Source organism: Oryctolagus cuniculus, chromosome 2, assembly GCF_964237555.1.
Source record: "Oryctolagus cuniculus chromosome 2, mOryCun1.1, whole genome shotgun sequence".
Lineage (NCBI taxonomy): Eukaryota > Metazoa > Chordata > Mammalia > Lagomorpha > Leporidae > Oryctolagus > Oryctolagus cuniculus.
The window spans coordinates 128,653,861-128,676,583 of NC_091433.1; the positions used below are offsets into that span (position 1 = coordinate 128,653,861).

General features: G+C 50.3%; 1 protein-coding gene across 11 annotated transcripts in view; it reads left to right on the forward strand.

The window, feature by feature from the left end:
- The window catches only part of SLC4A5 (solute carrier family 4 member 5), a 141,666-nt gene that overhangs the window by 79,225 nt on the left and 39,718 nt on the right, over positions 1 to 22,723 (forward strand). For all 11 annotated transcript variants that reach the window (XM_051837194.2, XM_070068885.1, XM_002709728.5 and 8 more), the window contains 4 exons: positions 14,681 to 14,841; positions 15,313 to 15,468; positions 16,598 to 16,693; positions 19,550 to 19,605. In XM_051837194.2, the coding sequence (XP_051693154.2) occupies positions 14,681 to 14,841; positions 15,313 to 15,468; positions 16,598 to 16,693; positions 19,550 to 19,605 (469 nt within the window). The remainder of the gene's footprint in view (positions 1 to 14,680; positions 14,842 to 15,312; positions 15,469 to 16,597; positions 16,694 to 19,549; positions 19,606 to 22,723) is intronic.

A 22,723-nucleotide genomic window follows, 5' to 3' on the forward strand; every position in this document is an offset into this window, starting at 1 on the left:
GCATGCCGTCTCTCTCCTCCTTTATAGTCCTCCTCCGCCAATCCCAACTCAGCTGCCCACACGCCGAGTACGCTGCTCTCCTCCAATCAGGAGTAGGTCCTACAGTTTATTGGTTGAACTGGAGGCAGCTGCGTAGAAGCTGTTTTCTTCTCTCCCAGCACCATATTGTGGGAGAGCAGATGCATAGAATAAGTCTTAATTCCAATAACTCAGTCCAGTCCGGGCTGCTCCCCACAGCCAACTGGGGAGTGAACCAACAGATGGAAGACCTCTCTTTCTGCCTCTCCTTCTCTCTCTGCAAAACTCTTTCAAATAAGTAAATAAATCTTTTTTTTTTTTTTTTTTGAAGACTGAGTAGGCAGGTATGGATCAAGGGTCAATATGCACAAGTTTAGAAGATACTGAGAGGGGTGATGAGCACGAGAGGCCTCTGGAGGTAGCCACCCAGTCCAGACTCAGAAATTTGCCATTTTAGTGTTCTAAATGTGATTATGTCGAGGGATGCTAACACTGAGTTCACAAAGGCTAATATAGAAATCCCAGACCGCCGGCGCCGCGGCTCACTAGGCTAATCCTCCGCCTAGCGGCGCTGGCACACCGGGTTCTAGTCCCGGTTGGGGTGCCGGATTCTGTCCCGGTTGCCCTTCTTCCAGGCCAGCTCTGTGCTGTGGCCAGGGAGTGCAGTGGAGGATGGCCCAAGTGCTTGGGCCCTGCACCCCATGGGAGACCAGGAAAAGCACCTGGCTCCTGCCTTTGGATCAGCACGGTGCACTGGCTGCAGTGTGCCGGCCGCGGCGGCCATTGGAGGGTGAACCAACGGCAAAGGAAGACCTTTCTCTCTGTCTCTCTCTCACTGTCCACTCTGCCTGTCAAAAAAAAAAAAAAAAAAAAAATCCCAGACCAACTTATCTTTTTTTTAAAAGATTTATTTATTTATTTGAAAGTCAGAGTTACACAGAGAGAGGAGAGGTGGAGAGAGAGAGAGAGAGAGAGAGAGAGAGAGAGAGAGAGAGAGAATTTCTTTAGAGATGTCTGAGGAATCATTAGATATTCTCTAGTTGACACGGGCATCAAGAAATCATCTGTGGAAGGCAAGTCTTTCAAAAGGGAAACTTCAGAAATTCTGGCTCATTCTTACAATTTATTCCATTAATTTATATTACATAAAACTGAAAAAAAGTATGAAATAATGCAATAAGTTGTTCTACCATTGATTAAAACTACATATTTGGGGGCCAGAACTGTGGTGTAATAGGTTAAGGCTTCACCTGCAGCACTGGAAATGAGTGGGGAGTGAACCAACGGAAGGCAGATCTTTCTCTCTCTCTCTCTCTCACTGCCTAACTCTGCCTGTCAAAAAAGAAAATAAATTAATCTGGGGCTAGCATCGTGGTGTAGTGAGTAAAGCCACCTCCTGTGATGCTGGCTGGAATCTCATATGGGCAATTGGTTCAAATGTGTATTTTCACTGGCCTTATGTTTCTGCTGGGAAATTCAGGGTCCTGATAGAACTCGATATTAAGATAAATAGCTTTGCTAGATAATGGAGAAAAATTGACTTTAAGAAATGAATCTGGGCTGGCGCCGTGGCTCACTAGGCTAATCCTCCACCTGCGGCGCCGGTACCCCAGGTTCTAGTCCTGGTTGGGGCACTGGATTCTGTCCTGGTTGCTCCTCTTCCAGTCTAGCTCTCTGCTGTGGCCCAGGAAGGCAGTGAGGATGGTCCAAGTGCTTGGGCCCTGCACCCGCATGGGAGACCAGGAGGAAGCACCTGGCTCCTGGCTTCAGATTGGTGCAGCGCACTGGCTGTGGCGGCCATTTGGGGAGTGAACCAACGGAAGGAAGACCTTTCTCTCTCTCTCTCTCTCTCTCTCTCTCTCTCTCACTGCCTAACTCTGCCTGTCAAAAAAGAAAAGAAAAGAAAAGAAATTGATCTGGGGCTAGCATCGTGGTGTAGTGAGTAAAGCCATCTCCTGTGATGCTGGAATCTCATATGGGCAATGGTTCGAGTCCCAGGTGCTCTACTTTTTTTTTTTTTTTTTTTTTTTTTTTTTTTTTTTTTGACAGGCAGAGTGGACAGTGAGAGAGAGAGACAGAGAGAGAAAGGTCTTCCTTTGCCGTTGGTTCACCCTCCAATGGCCGCCGCTGCAGCCGGCGCACCGCGCTGATCCTGGCAGGAGCCAGGAGCCAGGTGCTTTTCCTGGTCTCCCATGGGGTGCAGGGCCCAAGCACCTGGGCCATCCTCCACTGCACTCCCTGGCCACAGCAGAGAGCTGGCCTGGAAGAGGGGCAACCGGGACAGAATCCGGCGCCCCAACCGGGACTAGAACCCGGTGTGCCGGCGCCGCAAGGTGGAGGATTAGCCTATTGAGCCACGGCGCCGGCTTACTTTTTTTTTTTTAATTAAGATTTATTTATTTACTTGAATGGCAGAGTCACAGAGAGGCAGAAAGAGAGAGAGAGGTCCTCCATCGGCTGTTTCACTCTCCAGATGACCACAGTGGCTGGAGCTGCACTGATTCAAAGCCAGGAGCCAGGAGTTTCTTCCAAGTCTCCCACGTGGGTTCAGGGGCCCAAGGACCTGGGCCATCCTCTACTGCCCTCCTAGGCCACAGCAGAGAGCTGGATTCGAAGAAGAGCAGCGAGGACTTTAACCAGTGCCCACATGGGATAGCAGCACTGCTGGTGGTGGCTCCTCCCGCTATACCACAGCGCCAGCCCCACTGCTCCTCTTCTGATCCAGCTCCCAGCTAATGTGTCTGGGAAAGCAGTGGAGGATGGCCCAAGTGCTTGGGCCCCTGCAGTCATGTGGGAGACCTGGAAGAAGCTCCTGACTTCAGCCTCTCCCAGCACCAGCTGTTGCAGCCTTTGGGGAATAAACCAGCAGGTGAAAGATCTCTCTCTATCTCCTCCTCTGTAACTCTGCCTTTCAAATAAATAAATACACCTTTAAAAAAAAAAAAAAGAAATGAATCTGTATTATAAACAGACCCTAGACAGAAAGCAAAACATGTATTTGTACTTTGTAAGCTTTCCAGCAATGAGTGATGGAGTAGAAAGAGAAAATAACAAAACACTATCAGTGATACCACAGAGAGACCCTAATGTGGATCTATACTTTACAATTTTAGGTGAGTAAACCTAACTTCATATAAGAAACAAATGTACACAATGTAATTCTTTTTAAAAAAAAAATACATCCTTTATTTAAAGATTTATTTACTTGAAGGCCGGCACCGTGGCTCACTAGGCTAATCCTCCGCCTTGCGGCGCCAGCACACTGGGTTCTAGTCCTGGTCGGGGCGCCAGATTCTGTCCCGGTTGCCCCTCTTCCAGGCCAGCTCTCTGCTGTGGCCAGGGAGTGCAATGGAGGATGGCCTAAGTGCTTGGGCCCTGCACCCCATGGGAGACCAGGATAAGTACCTGGCTCCTGCCATCGGATTAGCATGGTGCACCGGCCACAGCGTGCCGGCCACGGCGGCCATTGGAGGGTGAACCAAGGGCAAAAAAGGAAGACCTTTCTCTCTGTCTCTCTCTCTCTCACTGTCCACTCTGCCTGTCAAAAAAAAAAAAAAAAAAAAAAAAAAAAGGTTTATTTACTTGAAAGGCAGAGTCACAGAGAGAGGAAGTGACAGGTAAAGAGAGAAAGAGAGGTCTTCCATCCCCTGGTTTTCTCCCCAGATGGCCACAACGACCAGGGCCGGGCCAGGCCGAAGCCAGGACCCAGGAGCTTCTTCTGGGTCTCCCACATAGGTGCAGGGGCCCAAACACTCAGTACATCTTCCACTGCTTTCCCAGGCACATTAGCAGGGAGCTGGATCAAGAGTAGAGCAACTGAGACTCAAACCAGCACCTTTGGGATGCTGACATTACAGGCTGTGGCTCTATCCATTACGCTGTGATCCGGCTCCCACAATGTAGTTCTTTAAAAAAAATTATTTATTTATTTATTTGAAAAGCAGAGCTATAGAGCGGCAGAGTTAGAGAGAGGCCTTCCATCTACTGGTTCACTCCCCAAATGGCCACAATGGCTGGAGCTGCGCCGATCTGAAATCAGAAGCCAGAAGCTATTAGGTGGTGAACCAGAGGATGGAAGATCTCTCTCCTGCTCTCCCTCTATCTCTCTATCTCTCTCACTCTGCCTTTCAAATAAATCTTTTAAATAATAAAATATTTAAACATTTGGAGGCAACATAGCCTTAACATTGAATGTTGCATTCTCCAGAAGTTACATTTTTTAAAAATCTTTAAAATTAGGATGTCCTGGGGAAATTTTAAAAAATTTAATGATATGAGGCAAACATTGTAACGTAGCAGTTAATCCACTGTGTTTGATGGCAGCATCTCATGGGTGCTGGTTTGTATCTCAGTTGCTCCACTTCCAGTCTAGCTTCCTGCTAATGGCTTGGGAAAAGCAACAGAAAATGGCCCAAGTGTTTGAGCCTCTGCCACCCACGTGGGAGACCCTGGCTCCTATCTTTGGCCTGGCCAAGCCCTTGCTGTTGTGGCCATCTGGGGAGTGAACCAGTAGATGGATGATCTCTTTCTCTCCCTCTCTTTCTGTAACTCTTTCAAATAAATAAATAAATGTTTCTAAAACTTTAACGAGAAATACATAAAATAAGTATAAACAGAAGGGATGTCCCTTCCAGTCAGAATGTTTATATTCTCCGTATTTTACCCTTATCTATCCACACACCACAGTGGCCTCCTTGTTTTGCAAGAGATCGGTGTCTACCTTTTTATTTTTTTAAAAGACTTATTTATTTATTTGAAAGTCAGAGTTACACAGAGAGAGAAGGAGAGGCAGAGAGAGAGAGAGGTCTTCCATCTGCTGGTTCACTTCCCAATTGGCTGCAACGGCCAGAGATGCGCTGATCTGAAACCAGGAGCCAGAGCTTCTTCCAGGTCTCCCACGTGAGTGCAGGGGCCCAAGGACTTGAACTGGCGCCCATATGGGAAGGCAGAACTGCAGTCGGTGGCTTTACCCACCATGCCACAGTGCCAGCCCCTGGTGTCTTCCGTTTTATAAATGCAGGTGTCTGATTCTCAGTCCCCTGAGACTCTTAAGGAATCAGCTTGAGGTTGAGCCTGGGCTTGGGAATTTGTCAAAAGCTCTCAGATGCTCCAAATGCAGCCAAGGCTGAGAATGGCTAGAACTTACCCGAATCCGTGCAGCATCAATGGGGGTTATCATTTTAAGTTTCTATCTGAGGATTTCATCCCTCTCCAAATCCTTCTTGAAGAAGAGCTGCCGCCTCTCACGTGCTGTGGTGTGAGTGTTGGGTTCTGTGGCTGCACGGATAGCCAGCCCCCTGACGCACTCTCCTGCTCCTGCTGTTAATGGAGCAGCAGCGGCCTCTAATCATCTCTGTGACCGAGTTACCAGGCACAGAAGAGGCTTCAGTTCTGGAGCCCCCTTTGCGTGACTGAGAGCTGCTTTCTGTGCCATGTGACTTTCAGAGGCCCAGTTCCATCCCAACACGGAGAGAGGCAGCTGCGCCCTCCTCTGGCACACTCAGAGCGGGAGGCTCTCCCACGGCCCTAGTCTCAGCCAAATCCCTGCAAGTCCTCTTCCACAACCTGGAGATTTTCTTTCCACTTGACCTGCTTCTGCAACTCTAATACCCTACTTTTTGAAGCCAACCGTGGTGTAAAGGTCATTTTGCAGTGAGTTGATTGGGATTACACATTAACCATTTCATCCAGCTTCCCAAGAGTTTCTAAACCTTTGGCCTGAGCATTCTTTTTTTAATTTGTTTATTTAATTTATTTATTTGAAAGGCAGAGTTGGGCCAGTGCTGTGGCTCACTTGGCTAATCCTCTGCCTGCGGCGCCAGCACCACAGGTTCTAGTCCTGGTCGAGGCGCCAGATTCTGTCCCAATTGCTCCTCTTCCAGTCAAGCTCTCTGCGATGGCCCGGGAGTGCAGTGGAGGATGGCCCAAGTTCTTGGGCCCTGCACCCACATGGGAGACCAGGAGGAAGCACCTGGCTCCTGGCTTCGGATCGGCGCAGCGCGCCGGCCATAGCGGCCATTTTGGGGGTGAACCAACGGAAAAGAAGACCTTTCTCTCTGTCTCTCTCTCTCACTGTCTAACTCTGCCTGTCAAAAAAAAAAAAAAAAAAAAGATATTAAAAAAAAAAGAAAGAAAGAAAGAAAGAAAGGCAGAGTTAAGAGGGGGCAGGGATAGACAGAATTTTCCATCCATTGGTTCACTTCCCAGATGGCTGCAATAGATTGCCACAATGGCCAGGACTGGGCCAGGTGGAAGCCAGGAGCTTCTTCTGGGTCTCCCACATGGGTGCAGGGGCCCAAGCACTTGGGCCATCCTCTGCTGCTTTCCCAGGCACATTAATGGGGAACTCGATCAGAAGTGGAGCAGCTGAAACTCATACAGGTGCCCATCTGAGATGCTGGTGTCGCAGGCAGCTGCTTAACCTGCTATGCCATAGCACCAGCCCCAGCCTGAACCTTCTTAGAGAACCTATTCCTTTATCTAATCTGGAAAATGTTTAAGCATTTGATTATGGAAAATTCAAACTTATAGAAAGTAGTGTGTAGTGGAATGAACCCCAGCTTCAACAGCTGCCAGCTAATTATGGCCAGCCTTGTTCCTGGAAATCCACCCACCATGCTGGACACACTAGACCTGGTTGACACACACCCCAGGCACCATATCCTTCCATTTATAACATTTCAGTATACATCTCTGAAAGATAAGGCCTCTTTCTTTTTAACAAAGCACAATACCACTGTCACATCTAAAAAGGAATTGCAGGAATTCCTTAATTTCTTCAAATTATCCAGGCAGTATCTATATTTTCCAGATCACCTCATATATATTTTTTCTATTCAGTTGATCCAGTCACTACATTTGAGGGATATACCTCTTAAGTCACTTTTTTAAAAAAAGAATTGGTATTTATTTGAGAAAGAGAACGTGTGTTCTTCTCCGATGGTTTGCTCCCCGACAGCATCCAGAACAGGGAACGCAGTACAAGTCTCCCATGTGGACAGCAGGAACCCAATTACTTGAGCCAACACTGCTGCCTCCAAGACTCTGCTTTGACAGGAAGCTGGAGTCAGGTGCCAGAGCCAGGAATTGAATCCAGGTACTCTGATGTGGAACATGTTAGCCACTAGGCGAAATGCCTACTCCCTTAAATAATATTGAAAAAAAAAAATGTTTTCTTTATTTGAAAGGCAGAATGACCAAAAGAGAGGGAAAGAGTAGAGAGTTTCCATCATCTGGTTTACTCCCCAAATGGCTTCAACAGCCAGGGCTGGGCCAGGCCAAAGCCAGGAGCCCGAGACTCCATCTGAGTCTCCTCCTTGGGTGGCAGGGGCCCAAGCACTGGGGCCATCCTCTGCTGTATTCCCAGGTGCATTAGCAGGAAGTTGAATTTGGAAGTGGAACAGCTGGATCTCAAACCGGCACCCATATAAGATGCTGGCGTCACAGGCAGCAGCTTAACCCTCTGTGCCATAGTGCTACACACACACACACACACCCCAGTTGTTTTTAATCTACATTGTTTTTCTTTGTGGTTGTCGTTATTGAAGAAATTTCATGGTGTTTTTTTTTTTTTGTATGGTTTTCTACATTCTGAATTTAAACTTTTTTTAAGATTTATTTATTCTGAATTTAAACTTTTTAAGATTTATTTATTTATTTATTTATTTGAAAGTCAGAGTTACGCAGAGAGAGAGAGAGAGAGGTCTTCCATCTGCTGATTCACTCCCCAATTGGCCGCAATGGGTGGAGCTGCACCAATCCGAAGCCAGGAGCCAGGACCTTCTTCTGTGTCTCCCATGTGGGTGCAGGGACCCAAGGACTTGGGCCATCTTCTGCTGCTTTCCCAGGCCATGCAGAGGGCTGGATCGGAAGTGGAGCAGCCACGACTCGAACTAGCGCCCATATGGGATGCTGTCACTGCAGGCAGCAGCTTTACCTGCTATGCCACAGCACTAGCCTCTGAATTTAAACTTTTTAAAATTTATTTTTATTTACTTAAAAGGGAGAGAGACAGAAAGAGCTCTTCCATCCTCTGGTTCACTTTCCACATGCCCAAAACAGGCCGCACTCAGAAGCTAGGAATTTAATCTAGGTCTGCCACATAAGTGCAGGGACTCAACTCCTGAGCCATTGCTTCCCAGGGTGCACAGTAACAGGAAGCTGGAGCCAGGACATGAACCAAGGCACTCTGGTGTGGAATGAAGGTATGTCCCAAGTGACAGCCTAACCACTATACCAAACACCCAGCCCTACCCTCTGAATTTTGCTCATGGCATCTCTTCAGTGTTAACACATTCCTCTAACCCCCGTCTTTCTTATAAACTGATAGTTGGGTCCAGGCTTATCTGATTCCTGACTTTTTTACAAGACTATTTCATAGTTGATAGTGTACACTTCTACCAGGTCAGTTCATTCCCTGCCGGTCTTTGCATCTGCGCTGGTGATTTTATTGGACCTGGGATGCTCATTACTTAAATCCTTCTGAGTATTTAAAGTCTACTTAAATGTGTTTCAAGCTCTTTTTCCCCCCATCATTTCCTCATAGCCAGACTTCACCCCAAGTGATTGGGGGGGTCTCTTTGCCCTCCAGCTAGAGGGAACAAGTACTTAGTGAGGGCTGATCTGGGCACGGGACCATGAGGGGGTGCCAGAGGGGAAACGGTGGCACTGTCCTCAAGAAGCTGAATGCCTATTTGATATTTATTTGACATGTAGAGTTACAGACAGTGAGAGAGAGAGACAGAGAGAAAGGTCTTCCTTCCACTGGTTCACTCCCTAAATGGCCGCCATAGCCGACACTGCACCAATCTGAAGCCAGCTGCGCCGAACTGAAGCCAGGATCCAGGTGCTTCTTCCTGGTCTCCCATGGGGGTGCAGAGCCCAAGCACTTGGGCCATCCTCCAGTGCACTCCCGGGCTACAGCAGAGAGCTGGACTGGAAGAGGAGCAACCGGGACTAGAACCTGGTGCTCATATGGGATGCCGGCACCGCAGGCGGAGGATTAACCAAGTGAGCCACGGTGCCAGCCCCGCCTATTTGATATTTGTTGTGTACTAAAACAGAGAACAAGATTGACTAGAATTAATTGTTATTTTAGGCTCTGAGCCTGAAGTTAGGAACTTTACCCAGAACAGTCTATAAGACAGTTTCCTGGGGGCCAGCGCTGTGGCGCAGTAGGCTAATCCTCCACCTGTGGCGCCAGCATCCCATATGGGTGCCGGTTCTAGTCCCAGCTGCTCCTCTTCCAATCCAGCTCTCTGCTGTGGCCTGGGAAAGCAGTAGAAGATGGCCCAAGTCCTTGGGCCCTTGCACCCATGTGGGAGACCAAGAAGAAGCACCTGGCTCCTGGCTTCAGATCAGCCCAGCTCCAGTCTTTGTGGCCATTTGGGGAGTGAACCAATGGAAGGAAGACCTTTCTCTCTGTCTCTCTCTCTCTCTCTCACTGTCTGTAACTCTACCTCTCAAATAAATAAATAAATACCTTTAAAAAAGTAAAAATAAATTAAAACAAAAAATGTTAGGACATTTTCCTGGGTCCAACTCTAGATGTTATGATGTAAATTGACCTAGCAAATGACCTAACCACTAAGATTTTAAAGCATCTGGGATTTGATGTTCTTATGTACAACTACTACATTTAAGATTCGTCATCCTAGAGTGGGATCTTTTTTTAAGGTTTATTTTATTAATTTGAAAGGCAGAGGCCGGCACCGCGGCTCACTAGGCTAATCCTCCGCCTTGCGGTGCCGGCACACCGGGTTCTAGTCCCGGTCGGGGCGCCGGATTCTGTCCCGGTTGCCCCTCTTCCAGGCCAGCCCTCTGCTGTGGCCAGGGAGTGCAGTGGAGGATGGCCCAGGTGCTTGGGCCCTGCACCCCATGGGAGACCAGGAAAAACACCTGGCTCCTGGCTCCTGCCATCGGATCAGCGCGGTGCGCCAGCCTCGGAGGCCACTGGAGGGTGAACCAACGGCAAAGGAAGACCTTTCTCTCTGTCTCACTCTCTCTCCCTGTCCACTCTGCCTGTCAAAAAGAAAGGAAGGAAGGAAGGAAGGAAGGAAGGAAGGAAGGAAGGAAGGAAGGAAGGAAGGAAGGAAGGGTTGCAGAGAGAGAGGGAGAGACAGAGAAAGAGATCTTCCATCTGCTGGCTCACTCTCCCAAATGGCCACTAAGGCCTGGGCTAAGTCAGGCTGAAGCCAGAACCCAGGAACTCCATCCAGGTCTCCCACATAGATGATAGGGGTCCAAGTCCTTGGAGCATCTTCTGCTGCTTTCCCAGATGTATTGGCAGGGAGCTGCATCAGAAATGGAGCAGCCAGGAGTCTCAGCAACAGACACTCATATGGGATGCCAGCATTGCAGGTGGCAGCTTAACTCGATGTACCAGAACGTCAGCCCTGTTAGGGCCGGATCTTAAAATGCAGTCGTTGGATCTGCAGCCTTGGTGCCCTCTGGGAACTTGTCAGAAATATTCAGTCTTTTATTTTATTTATTTGAAAGACAGAGTTACAGAGAGAGGTAGAGCCAGAGAGAGAGAGGTCTTCTACCCGCTGGTTCACTCCCCAGCTGATCGCAACAGCCAGAGCTGAGCTGATCCGAAGTCAGGAGCCAGGAGCTTCTTCCAGGTTTCTCACATGGGTGCAGGAGCCCAAGGACTTGGGCCATCTTCTACTGCTTTCCCAGGCTGTAGCAGAGAGCTGGATAGGAAGAGGAGTAGCTGGGATTTGAACCAGCACCCATATAGGATGCCAGCACTGCAAGCGGCGGCTTTACCCGCTATGCCACAGCACTGGCCCCTGATCTACCATAATTTAAATGATGTTCCCCCAAACAGATTTCTCCGTGAAGCAAGCCAACAGCAACTTTGTAAGTCTCCAAAGTCAGTGTGGTCTCTGGTTCTAGCCTCCACGGTTCAGGTCTTCACCTCCCATGCCTCCTCTCATCAAATCTCACCACCCTGTGTCCGTCTAATCCCTCTAGGCCTGTCCAGGTACCTGGTTAAAAGTCCCAACTAAATGTATGGAATTACTATGTTGAACACCAAAAATGCAGAGAACTCCATGATGTGAAGGAGAAATTGAAGAAAAAGATGTTCGGCCTCACTTCTAACCAGAAGAATGCAAATGTGATACGTTGTTTCAGTTTTCAATTACCATGAATAATGATGAAGAAGAATGAAAATACTAGCATTTGAGAGGCTTTAGGGAGATAAGAAGTCTTGTACACATTGGTGGGAGTGTACCTTGACACAGGCTTTCTGGAGAAGAGTTTGGCAAAGTGTGATATAAATGTAAAAATGCACAGTTACCACAATTTCACCCATTGTGCAGGAGCAAAGGGTGTTCAAACCAGCCTTATTTATTATAAAGAATAATTAGAAATGGCCGGCGCCGCGACTCACTAGGCTAATCCTCCGCCTTGCGGCGCCGGCACACCGGGTTCTAGTCCCGGTCGGGGCGCCGGATTCTGTCCCGGTTGCTCCTCTTCCAGGCCAGCTCTCTGCTGTGGCCCGGGAGTGCAGTGGAGGATGGCCCGAGTCCTTGGGCCCTGCACCCCATGGGAGACCAGGATAAGTACCTGGCTCCTGCCATCGGATCAGCGTGGTGCGCTGGCCACAGCGCGCCGACTGTGGCGGCCATTGGAGGGTGAACCAACGGCAAAAAGGAAGACCTTTCTCTCTGTCTCTCTTTCTCACTGTCCACTCTGCCTGTCAAAAAAAAAAAAAAAAAGAATTAGAAATAAGCTAAAAGTTTATGAGGACTGTTCATATCAATGATGGGACCTCCATACAATGGAATACCAAAAAGAACTTAAAACTATATGACCACTTGTAGACATGAAAGAATGTTCACTGGGTACCATGTCCTTCAGGTCCTTTGTGGTGCCATTAAGGTAGTTAGTGCACCTGCACACACACATGTGTACATGATAGTCATCAAAATGTCAACCATGACATCTTACGGTTGGGTGAGTTCTGAAGGACTTGGCCTTGTTTTTGTAATTGTTTCTAAAACTACGAAAGTAATGGTGTTTATTTTTACCGTAACAGCCAACACCAGCGCAGTGTATCTTGTGTGCCACTGCCACACTGCTTGCTGTATACTGCTACTATTCCTGAGGGAAGCAAAGGGGGTGCTCTCAAGTAACTTTCCCAAGGCCCATATAGGAGACTCAAAACCCAGTAGTCGGGGCCAGCCGGCGCTGTGGCACAGCGGGTTAACACCCTGGCCTGAAGCGCTGGCATCCCATATGGGCGCTGGTTCTAGTCCCTACTGTTCCTCTTCCGATCCAGCTCTCAGCTATGGCCTGGGAAAGCAGTTGAATATGGCCCAAGTCCTTGGGTCCCTGCACCCATGTGGGAGACCTGGGAGAAGCTCCTAGCTCCTGGCTTCAGGTCAGCACAGCTCCGCCCATTGCGGCCATCTAGGGAGTGAACCATCAGATGGAAGACCTCTCTCTCTCTCTCTGCCTCTCCTCTCTTTGTGTAACTCAGACTTTCAAATAAATAAATAAATCTTTAAAAAAAAATAGTCTGCTCCACAGACTGTGCTCTTTCTGCACTGACTGTCCCCAGCAGAAGCTCTCTTAAATCCTGCCGCAACACTTTCAGACACAAGTACACGCGCGCGCACACACACACACACAATAAAACGGGGTGACAGTGTCCCTCCCATTTTTGTTTACTCTGGGGGCTTTCTACAGCATGGACATCTGCAATGAATGTAACCATGCTTCTACTGAAAAACTGGTGGTTTCCAGGTCTTCACCCTACCGGAAAGTAGTGAGCGTCCTGGTATACTCACTGCTGGGTGTAGGTGTGTGCTTATGTTCCTGAGATAATTTCCTGGAGGAGGAGCCACGGGGTCAATAGGTGTGCACACCAAGTGCTGAGAGAGGCTGCCCATGTGAAGCAGGCCTGTGTGAGAGTGGCCACCCCTCAGATTTTCCCTGACGCAGGAAGTTGTCAGTCTTAAATGGAGAATGTGATTTCACTTGTCGTTGTTACTAGTAAGGCTGAGCATCTTTCCTGTGTTTCCTTCAGTTGTTTTTTTTTTTCCAGAAGAATCCACTTTCCTTCTTGTTTTATGATCATTTAAAAGGCTGAATGATCGTGAGAGGGAGGGAGGGAAGGATGGAGAGAGAGAGAGAGAAAGAGAGAAAAAGAGAAAGAGAGAAAAAGAGAAAGAGAGAAAGAGAGAATGAGAATATTACTTCCTTATGGTTCACTCCTGGAATGGTTGCCACAGGAAGGGTTAGGCCAAGCCGAAGCTAACTCTATCTGGGTCTCTCACATGAGTGGCAGGAACTAAGTACTTGGACCATCTTCTGTTGCTTTCCTGGCACACTGACAAGAAGCTGGGCTAGAAGCAGAGTAGCCAGACTCAAACCAGGTGCTGCTGAGTGGTGGCCTAACTCACTGTGCCATCATGCCTGCCCTAGAACTGTTTCCTTTCTATTGTGTGATTTGACTTTTTCTCACCAATTCAAAGGAGCTTCTGGTGCTGTGTTATAAATACCATCCTTCTAGCGTTCCGCTGCACATGTGTTCCCCAGGACTCAGTTCTCTTTGAACTTGACCTATGACTGACTTCATCATATAGAAGTTTGCACTTTATTTTTGTGTAATCAAATCTGTTAGTTTTTTCCTTGATAGTTTTACATCTTGTTTAGGATGTATCTCCAAGAATGCAAGTACTCGCCCATATTTTTTTCAGGTATATTTGCATTTTTGTTTATGAATTTATTTGTATGTTTACAGTTTAATCCATGAAGGGCTTGGTGTGTGTTTGGCAAAAAGTAGGAACCTACCCTTTAATTCTTGGGATGATCATCTTTTAAACAACTCCCTCATTAAAACCCAAGTCTTGGGGATGCTCTGGGCTGTGTCTGCTCTGGTCCTGCTGTCCCCTTTCTGTATCTGGGTTAGAATTATACTGTTTTAATCACTTGAGATATTCAGCAAGATTTCCTATCTGCTAGGGCAGGACCCTTCCTGCTCCTCTTCTTTTTAAATTGCCTCTAAGTGTTTCAGGCACTTACTTTCTCAGAGGAACTTTAGAATTAGTCATGAGCCAAAAATATTCCCTTGGGATTTCAGTTACCATAGATGGAAGTTACTCGCTGAGGTGAGGCTGACATTTTGAAGTATTTTATTTATTTGAAAAGCAGAGTTAGAGAGAGAGAGGGAGATCTTCTATCAGCTGGTTCATTTCCCAAATGGTCCCAAGAGCCAGGACTAGGCCAAGCCAAAGCCAGGAGCTCCATCTGGGTCTCCCTCATGAGAGGCAGGGGCCTAAGCACTTGAGCCATCTTCTGCTTTCCCAGGATTATTAACAGGAGCCTGGATCAGAAGGGGAACACCTGAGACTTGAACCGGTGGCCAAATAGGATGTCAGTATTGCAAGCCACAGCTTAACCTGCTGTGCCACAGTGCCAGCCCCAAGGCTGACATCTTGACACAGTGATCCGCAGGTCTGCAGCCAGGACTCCTTCCTCCCCCAATCCCTGATCCCTCAAGAGACCCTCTGCTTGTGAGTGTAGGACCAGCACCTGAACAACATCTGCCTCACGAACCCACAGGCACATGCCCTCTTCTACAGAGACCCAGGCGGGGGCTCCTGAGGGCACTGGCCATACACTGAACCCCATCCTCACCCCCTTCCAGGTGGATAAAGTTTGAAGAAAAGGTAGAGGAAGGAGGTGAACGCTGGAGCAAGCCCCACGTGTCCACGCTGTCCCTGCACAGCCTCTTCGAGCTTCGCACCTGCCTGCAGACGGGGACAGTGCTGCTGGATTTGGACAGCGGCTCCTTGCCACAGATCATAGGTGAGGCAGGGGCCCCTGTGCACAGCGCTCTTGCTATCCTCTCAAAGACAGGGACAGAGTCTTGCCTTAAAATACCTACAGAGTTTTGTGAGTCTTGTACTAGCCCATTCAATGTTCCAGAAGTATTTTGCCCAAGAATACATTTTAGGATGAAAAGAAATTGAACATGGCATTTTTATGCTACCTGGGGCACTTTCTTAGTTGCTATTTATTTTACCCTTCATAATAACATTGAGCGATAGAGCAGAGACTTCTACACACACACACCCAGAGACATGTACACAAGCAGACTGAGGGTCTGTGAGACGTCCAGGTTTCCAGTTAGTGGCAAAGCCAGGGCCTTCCCACACCGCCTGCCACCTTTAGCTCACTCCTAATCCTACTGGTAACAGATGAAGACTCCCCCACCACCATCCCGGGGCCATTCTGTGGCACGCAGACCAGGACCAGGTGTGTTTGTTTCCCACTCAGATGATGTCATTGAGAAGCAGATCGAGGACGGGCTCCTGCGGCCAGAGCTCCGGGAGAGGGTGAGCTACGTCCTCCTGCGGAAGCACCGTCACCAAACCAAGAAGCCCATCCACCGCTCCCTAGTGGACATTGGAAAGTCGGTCTCCTCCACCACAAGTGAGTCAGGCTGTCTGCTGGGGGCGGCAGGCTCGTGGGCCAGCGTGATGAGGGGGCGCTCCGAGGGGGCCAGGTCTATCTGCAGAAGTCCTAAGGGTCTGGGCTCCCTCAGCCTCCTCTGCTGGCAGGACTGTGGGACCCCAGCCACACTCCAGTGCTGTCCCCACTGCCAGGGCAGAACGATTGCTTGGAAGAGAGTTGGTTCTCAGCCTGGAATGCACAGGGCCATCACACGTGCCTGGAACATGTCCGGGACAGTCTGGGTTGTGGCCCAGGAACAGAGACGGTGGTTGGAAAGCTCTACAGGAGATCCTCAAGTGCACGCAGCTGGGAAATGCTGCTAGCGATGACTCGCTTAGGAAAAGGCCTGAAAGTTTCCCACTGAACCCCAAGAGGAGACGAGCCTTGGCAGAAGCCACATGGAGGTGGTAGAAGGAGCGAGTTCATCCCATGGATGCCTTGGCTTGTGTGATTGGCAGAGCCTGGGGCCAGTAAGGGAGACTGCATGGTCCCGGGTAAACAGCTCAAACCCCACCCTCCTCAGGATCTGAGTGGAGAAGCCCAGAGACACCAGCCCTACTGAACCTGTCAGAGAAATGCAGTCACCAGAACAAAGCTGACAAAGTCACTAAGTAAACACCCTCAAGGAACAGAGAGCACTGAGTGTGTCCTAATACCAGCAGGTAGACGACCCTTGCTCGCTTGTACTTGAGGGGTTCCCAGCACTGTTCTGAGTCGCCTCCTGTGAGAACTCACTTCATTCTCATCATCATTTCGTGGCTTTAGGCACTGTTCTTGTCATCCCTGTTTACAGATGAGGCACAGAGAGGTTAAGTAACTTTCCTAAGGCCACACAGCCAGGAAGCAGGGATGAACCCAGGCAGTCTGCCGTATCTGCTGCCTATTTAATCAGATGTGTATCTGTCTCATTTTCAACAGTTCAGATATTTCTCTGTAATCTTGTTCAGACTATTAATTTGCTTGCACACACCACATTCTTCCCATAAGGGGAAGACATGTGTCTTGCGGCCCAGCTTTGTTTAGCTAAAGTGACCAGACTGTGCTAATCTGGAGGCTGTGCTGCGCCAGCCTGGCTGCCAAAGTCAGGTGCCTCTGTTCTTCCTCCCAGATCGCAGCCCCGCCCGGAGCCCTGCCACCGGCCCAAGTCTGCACCGCTCCACTGAGGACCTGAGGTTGCGGCAAAGTGCAAATTACGGACGTCTGTGTGAGTATTGCCTGCTGCCCGCCACAGCTTCGTCCCGGCTGGGACTGTGGCGGGGTGTGCTCCTTTTCCCAGGCAGAGAGGTGTGCACAGGAGAACTCCAACTGCTGCCCAGAGCCGGGGCTGCTCTCACGGCCCGATACACTATCCAGACATCCCAAGTAACTCTTCTAAAGATGAGGCTCTGGTTCAAATGCTGCCATAATTAGCACCCAGTCCTGAGTTATAGGCATTCAAATAGGGGTGGGGGATGTCCAGCCCGTCAGTCATATAAACCCTGCAAAATCATTTGGTTTGGCCCTGTCAGGGCAACCACAGATGAGACTCAAAATCCAATAGGTCTGTGCAGACTAATTGTTAATTGACAGTTTTGTATGGCTCGCAAATGGTGTTATAGATATCCAATGGCCCTTGGCAGAAAAGAGGATTCCCTCCCCCTTTGCTTTCACTAACCCTGTTATTAACACACACTCCCCCTCCCCTTTTGTGGAAAACATTTCCCAGAAACCTGATTTAAAACAGTTAACGTTGCCGTGGCTCAATAGGCTAATCCTCCACCTTGCGGCGCCGGCACACCGGGTTCTAGTCCCGGTTGGGGCGCCGGATTCTGTCCCGGTTGCCCCTCTTCCAGGCCAGCTCTCTGCTATGGCCAGGGAGTGCAGTGGAGGATGGCCCAGGTGCTTGGGCCCTGCACCCCATGGGAGACCAGGAAAAGCACCTGGCTCCTGGCTCCTGCCAGGATCAGCGCGGTGCGCCGGCTGCAGCGGCGGCCATTGGAGGGTGAACCAGCGGCAAAAGGAAGACCTTTCTCTCTCTGTCTCTCTCTCTCACTGTCCACTCTGCCTGTCAAAAAAAAAAAAAAAAAAAAAAAAAAAAAAAACAGTTAACGCCCTCCCTTCCCCCCAGGAGGGTTAGACAATGTCCCCATCACTGGCTCACAGTCTCCTCCCAGCGTAAAGAAGAAATGTGGGCAGAGCCACAGCCGCTCTGGATTGGACTGGGGCTTCTGAGGTGAAAGGTCACAGACAGGCTTTTTTAGGCAGCTCACAAGGGGTTAACAGGCAGATGAGCTCTGAGTGAAGAAGACAGAACCTGGACAACTAGGAGAGAGAGCGGTGTGGGGGAGCTCCTTCCTTTAAATACCTTCACTAAAATGCCAGGACAGGAACAAGTGCAGCCCAGGGCCGGGCCCCTGGCCAGGCTCCAGGAGTGACTTAGGGAGAAGGCATCCGTGGCATCAGCCACAGCAAGCATCTGCTCCAGGGTCTTCTCTCTGCCTGCTTCCCCTCCCCTGTCCTTGTTAATCCTTGTGGGGATGCCAGTGGCCGGGTCAGCAGGCAGAGGGAAGGCCTTCCACTCAGTCATTGTGTGTGAGCAGCCTCTGTGCTCAACACTGCATGGTGGTGGGAACCTAGGTGTGAGGTGTGAACAAGAGAGCGCAGCCTGTGTGAACCAGCTGATAGTCAAGGTGTGCACCACCCTAAGGTGGCCCAGAGCATAGAACCTACCCGGGAAGGCTCAGAGGAAGACATGGGCAGCAGAGTCTTGGAGAGTACATGGGAGTTTTCCAGGAACATGGAAGGGCCAGAGGGTGGTCTAAGTTAAGGTTGCAAGGAGCAGGGGAAGGGAGGGAACACTGGCTGAGTTCACCAGAACTACGAGGGGTAAGGGCAAGAGAGGTCAAATCCAAGAGGGCCTTGTGTTCCCAGGAAAAGAATCAGACTTCATTCTGAAGGTAACGGGGTCTCCCAAGAAGCTGGGCGCAGGAGCATGCCATCTGAGAAAGGGTAAACTGGAAAGGAGCAAGGTTGGAACGAGAGACTGAGCCTACATTCAGGATGGGGGAGGAAAGGATTTCATGACTGGTGAGAAGTAGGAGGTGAGGGAGAGGGAGGAGCCGCTTCTCTGTGAATGCTAAGGGGTGCCAGTGAGGGGCACTGAGTGGGACAGGTGTGTGATTCAATGGGAGATGATGAGCTGAGTTTGAGGTGCCAGGTGGGGCAGTTCCAAGGGAGCCCAGGGGAGAGGTCAGACTGGAGATCCTTCCTGGTGTCCTCAGCCCAAACGTGTAGTGGAAGCAACAGGAGTGGATGTCATTGGCAGGAGGGACAGGCTGAAGCCCCTGGAGGGGATGAGAGCAAAGACTCCAAGGGGGCCCAATCAGGAGAGGATCCTGGGTTAGAAGAACAAGGAGGAGAGCCAAAGAAAGCTAAGCCACAAAGTGTTCTGGAAGCAGCTCGTTGTCATAGGCTAAAAGCAGAGAAATGTAGGTCTGAGAGTGCCCCCTGTGGTGGGCTGCTAGTGGGAAATGAGAGCTTTTTCCTGCTGTAACCAGGATAGGAACTATCAAATGAGGCACTGTCACTTTCTCCCCACGAGGAGCTTCCTCTCCGTCTAAATCCTCAGGCCATCTTCAGAGTCTCATGGGTCATGGAGGGGAGACGTAAGGCTGCTCTGTCCCTGTCTGTCTCCAACAAACCCCAAGCTCGTTGACACCTGGCACCTCATCAGATAATGCACCTCTGTCCCGCCCCTGATCTGGGCCTGGCCCAGAGGCAGCACCTGGAGTAGACTCAGCAGTGAGGCCCAAGAAGATGGGGCTGAGGGGTAGAGGCCAGGGTGCAGCAGGCCGAGCAGTGAGAAGGAAGGGGTGGAGCATGGAGTCCGTCTGCTCTTTCAAGAAAGCTCCCATAGGAAGGAAGGGAAGTGAGAGGACGTGGTCTTGAAGGGGCTGCAGGATTAAGGGCAAGGGGGTCTTGCTTTGGTCATGGACATGGGGGAGACAAGAGTGGGAGCCAAGAGAAAAGGACCTGGGAAGGCCTGGCTTCCTCTGACGACCTCCTTTTCCTTCTCTCCTAGGTCATGCCCAAAGCAGAAGCATGAATGACATTTCTCACACCCCAAACACAGACCAGGTAGTAAAGTCCCTGTACTTGGCTTTGGTGGAGGGCCAGGGCAGGGTAGGAATCCCCAGAAAGGACCCCAGTGGGGACTCTGGGCTGCCTGGGTGACCCTGCCCAGCTCATCATCAGGTCCTGATTGAGTCCCAGGCTCTGGGAGAACATGGTCAGGTGACATGCCAGGCGTCCTTGCGCTGGGATGTTTTGGAGAGGCCAGCCCTTGTAGCTTCACCTTTCCTGTGACCCACAGTGACTTTCAAGGTGAGATGGGAACTGAGGCTGGCAGAGCAGGAAGTGATACCTCCCTGGGGCAGAACGGTGATGAGAGTTAGTGAATTGGACTGCCCAATAGTGAGTCTTCATCCTCAGCCAGACTAGGAGAACATCCACTCTGGTCTCTTCCACCTTGGCTGAAACCCTCTTGATGAGATCAGAATTCTACAAACTGGTAGAGTCAGAGTTCTAAGGCCCAGAGCCCAGGACACCTGTGGCTGTGTCCCCTGGGGAAGCCCAGAGAGGACCCTCTTGATCCCAGCCCCTGTGTACCTCAAGGCAGGAGGTTGCTGTACCCCAGGAGTAGGAAGGGAGATGATGAAGGACTCCTGAAACTGGCTGTGGAGTCTGGGGGAACTTAGGTGACCTTCAGGCCTTCAGACACCCCCCAGTTTGATGGAAGACAAAACAACATCACTGTCTCATGTCACCGCCCTGAGGGTCCTTGATGTCCAAAATAGTAATGTGCGTCAACACTGGAGGTCCTCACGCTGCGTGTGCTACACCATCACAAGGGAATTCTGTGTGTCCTGAAGGTGCTCTTGTCACATTTCCCTGGAAAGAGGACATTGAGGCATGAAGCAGCCTTGTAACATACAAGGCCACACTGCTGCAGGTGGCACAGCCATAATTTGACCCAGGCAGTCCGACTCCAGAGCTCTTAATTTGGAAGTAGTTTAGGAACCAGTCAGTATTCCGGATTATTCTTATTACAGACGTACACACAATGGACCCATGATAAGAAAGCAGTGCCTAGTAAAAGGCTTTCATAGCCTATTTTAATAAATGCTCAGGTGGTAATAATACTGCCAGCTATCTCCTTCACCAGGCAGTGTGCTTCCTTGCTTTAGGGTCTGGAACCCAGCCCCTGGAGCCAGTGTCCGGTTCTCCTGACCAAAGCCCGCAGCTGCTTCTTAGTGCTGGCAGCTTTAGTGATTTGTGGGCCAGTGGGTGTTCTTCAGGTGCAAGCATAGAGGTGTTTGCTCTGCAGGGCCTCTCTTCATCATAGGTGTGTGCAAAACTGAATTCCCTGCCCTCCCTCAGACAGCAGCTTCCCAGTGAACAGTGGATTCAGGCAACATCACCATACTGTAAAGCTTGATCAGAGTCCCCACTGGCTCATCAAACAGGGTCTGCAGGGCCCTGTTGGTCAAGCCCATATGCAGGCTGTGGCCATGCCACAGTGGCCAGAATGCCAGTGTGCCCCCACTTCTGGGATGCCGCCACCCCAACCTTCTGACCAACCTGCAAGGAAAGGGCCAAGGCCTCCTTTTCTCTCCTGGCCTATAAGTGTGCTGGTTGGGCCACCCCAAAGCATTGATGCTTTTATTTATTTATTTATTTAAGATTTATTTATTTACTTGAGAGGCAGTTACAGACAGAGGGAGAGACAGAGAGAGAGGTCTTCCATCTGCTGGTGCACTCCCCAAATGGCCACAATGGCTGAAGCTGAACTGATCAGGAGCCAGGAGCTTCTTCCAGGTCTCTCACATGGGTGCAGAGGCCCAGACACTTGAGCCATCTTCTGCTGCTTTCCCAGCCCGTCAGCAGGGAACTAGTTCAGCAGTGGAGCATCCTGAACTTGAACTGGCGCCCATATGGGATGCTGGTACAGCAGGCAGATGCCTAACCTACTATGCCACAGCAGTGGCCCCCGTTATTGCTTTTAAATCCTCATTCTCTGGGATGCTCCTGCCCACCCCACTCTTCCTCCTCTCCCCTGGACCCACTTCCTCCTCAGAGACATGGAGCTGGCATGGGGATGGTGGATGCCTGGCACACCCAGCCCTCCATCCTAGAGAACACTGGTTATTATTAATCAGCTGACTATGCCTAGGACAAAGGGACTTTCTGAGCCTTGGGGACTCTGGCCTTCCCCCCAACTCCTGCCCTTGGTTATTCTTACCATATTAGGAGCCTTTGGATCTATTGCTGGTTGCCTGGGCAGTTGTGGAGAGTTTTCCTTTTTTTTTCCAATTGGATTTAAAAGATTATAAGGGTGCAGCCCCTGCTCACGTGCCTCCCCTTGTGCTGCTAGGACACCCAGCCCAGCATGTGTCACTCTCCCCAGGAGTCGGATCAGGAAACAGCTGTGGGCACGGGGGTCCTGCAGAAAATAGACATCTCCGTGCCCACAGGAGAGGCTCCGGGGCAGGGCTGTGGGGGTGCGGCGGGGCTGGTAGGAAAAGGTGACATCCCCAGGAGCTCTTCAGGGTGCCAGCCTGTACCCCATGTCAGCCACCACGGGCTCCAGCCAGCCTTACTCTCCTCAGATGCTCCCTCTTCTTCTCCCTGCAAAGTTATTTCTCTCTTATCCTTCCCCTTACCACCCCTGGTGGGGAGTGGGGGGCACAAAGTGGAAAAGCAGCTCATTCTGATGTGTTCAGAACTACAACAAGCTCCTCAGTGTCCAGCCCTGGGGTGTTGTCACTGTCAAAGAAGACTCAGAGGGCCGGCGCCACGGCTCACTAGGCTAATCCTCCGCCTAGCGGCGCCGGCACACCGGGTTCTAGTCCCGGTCGGGGCGCCGGATTCTGTCCCGGTTGCCCCTCTTCCAGGCCAGCTCTCTGCTGTGGCCTGGGAAGGCAGTGGAGGATGGCCCAAGTGCTTGGGCCCTGCACCCCATGGGAGACCAGGATAAGCACCTGGCTCCTGCCATCGGATCAGCGCGGTGCGCCGGCTGCAGCGCGCTGGCTGTGGCGGCCATTGGAGGGTGAACCAACGGCAAAGGAAGACCTTTCTCTCTGTCTCTCTCTCTCACTGTCCACTCTGCCTGTAAAAAAAAAAAAAAAAAAAAAAAAAAGAAGACTCAGAGGTAACCAAGTCATAAATGCAGGCAGCCAGGAGTAAGTCTGTGCAG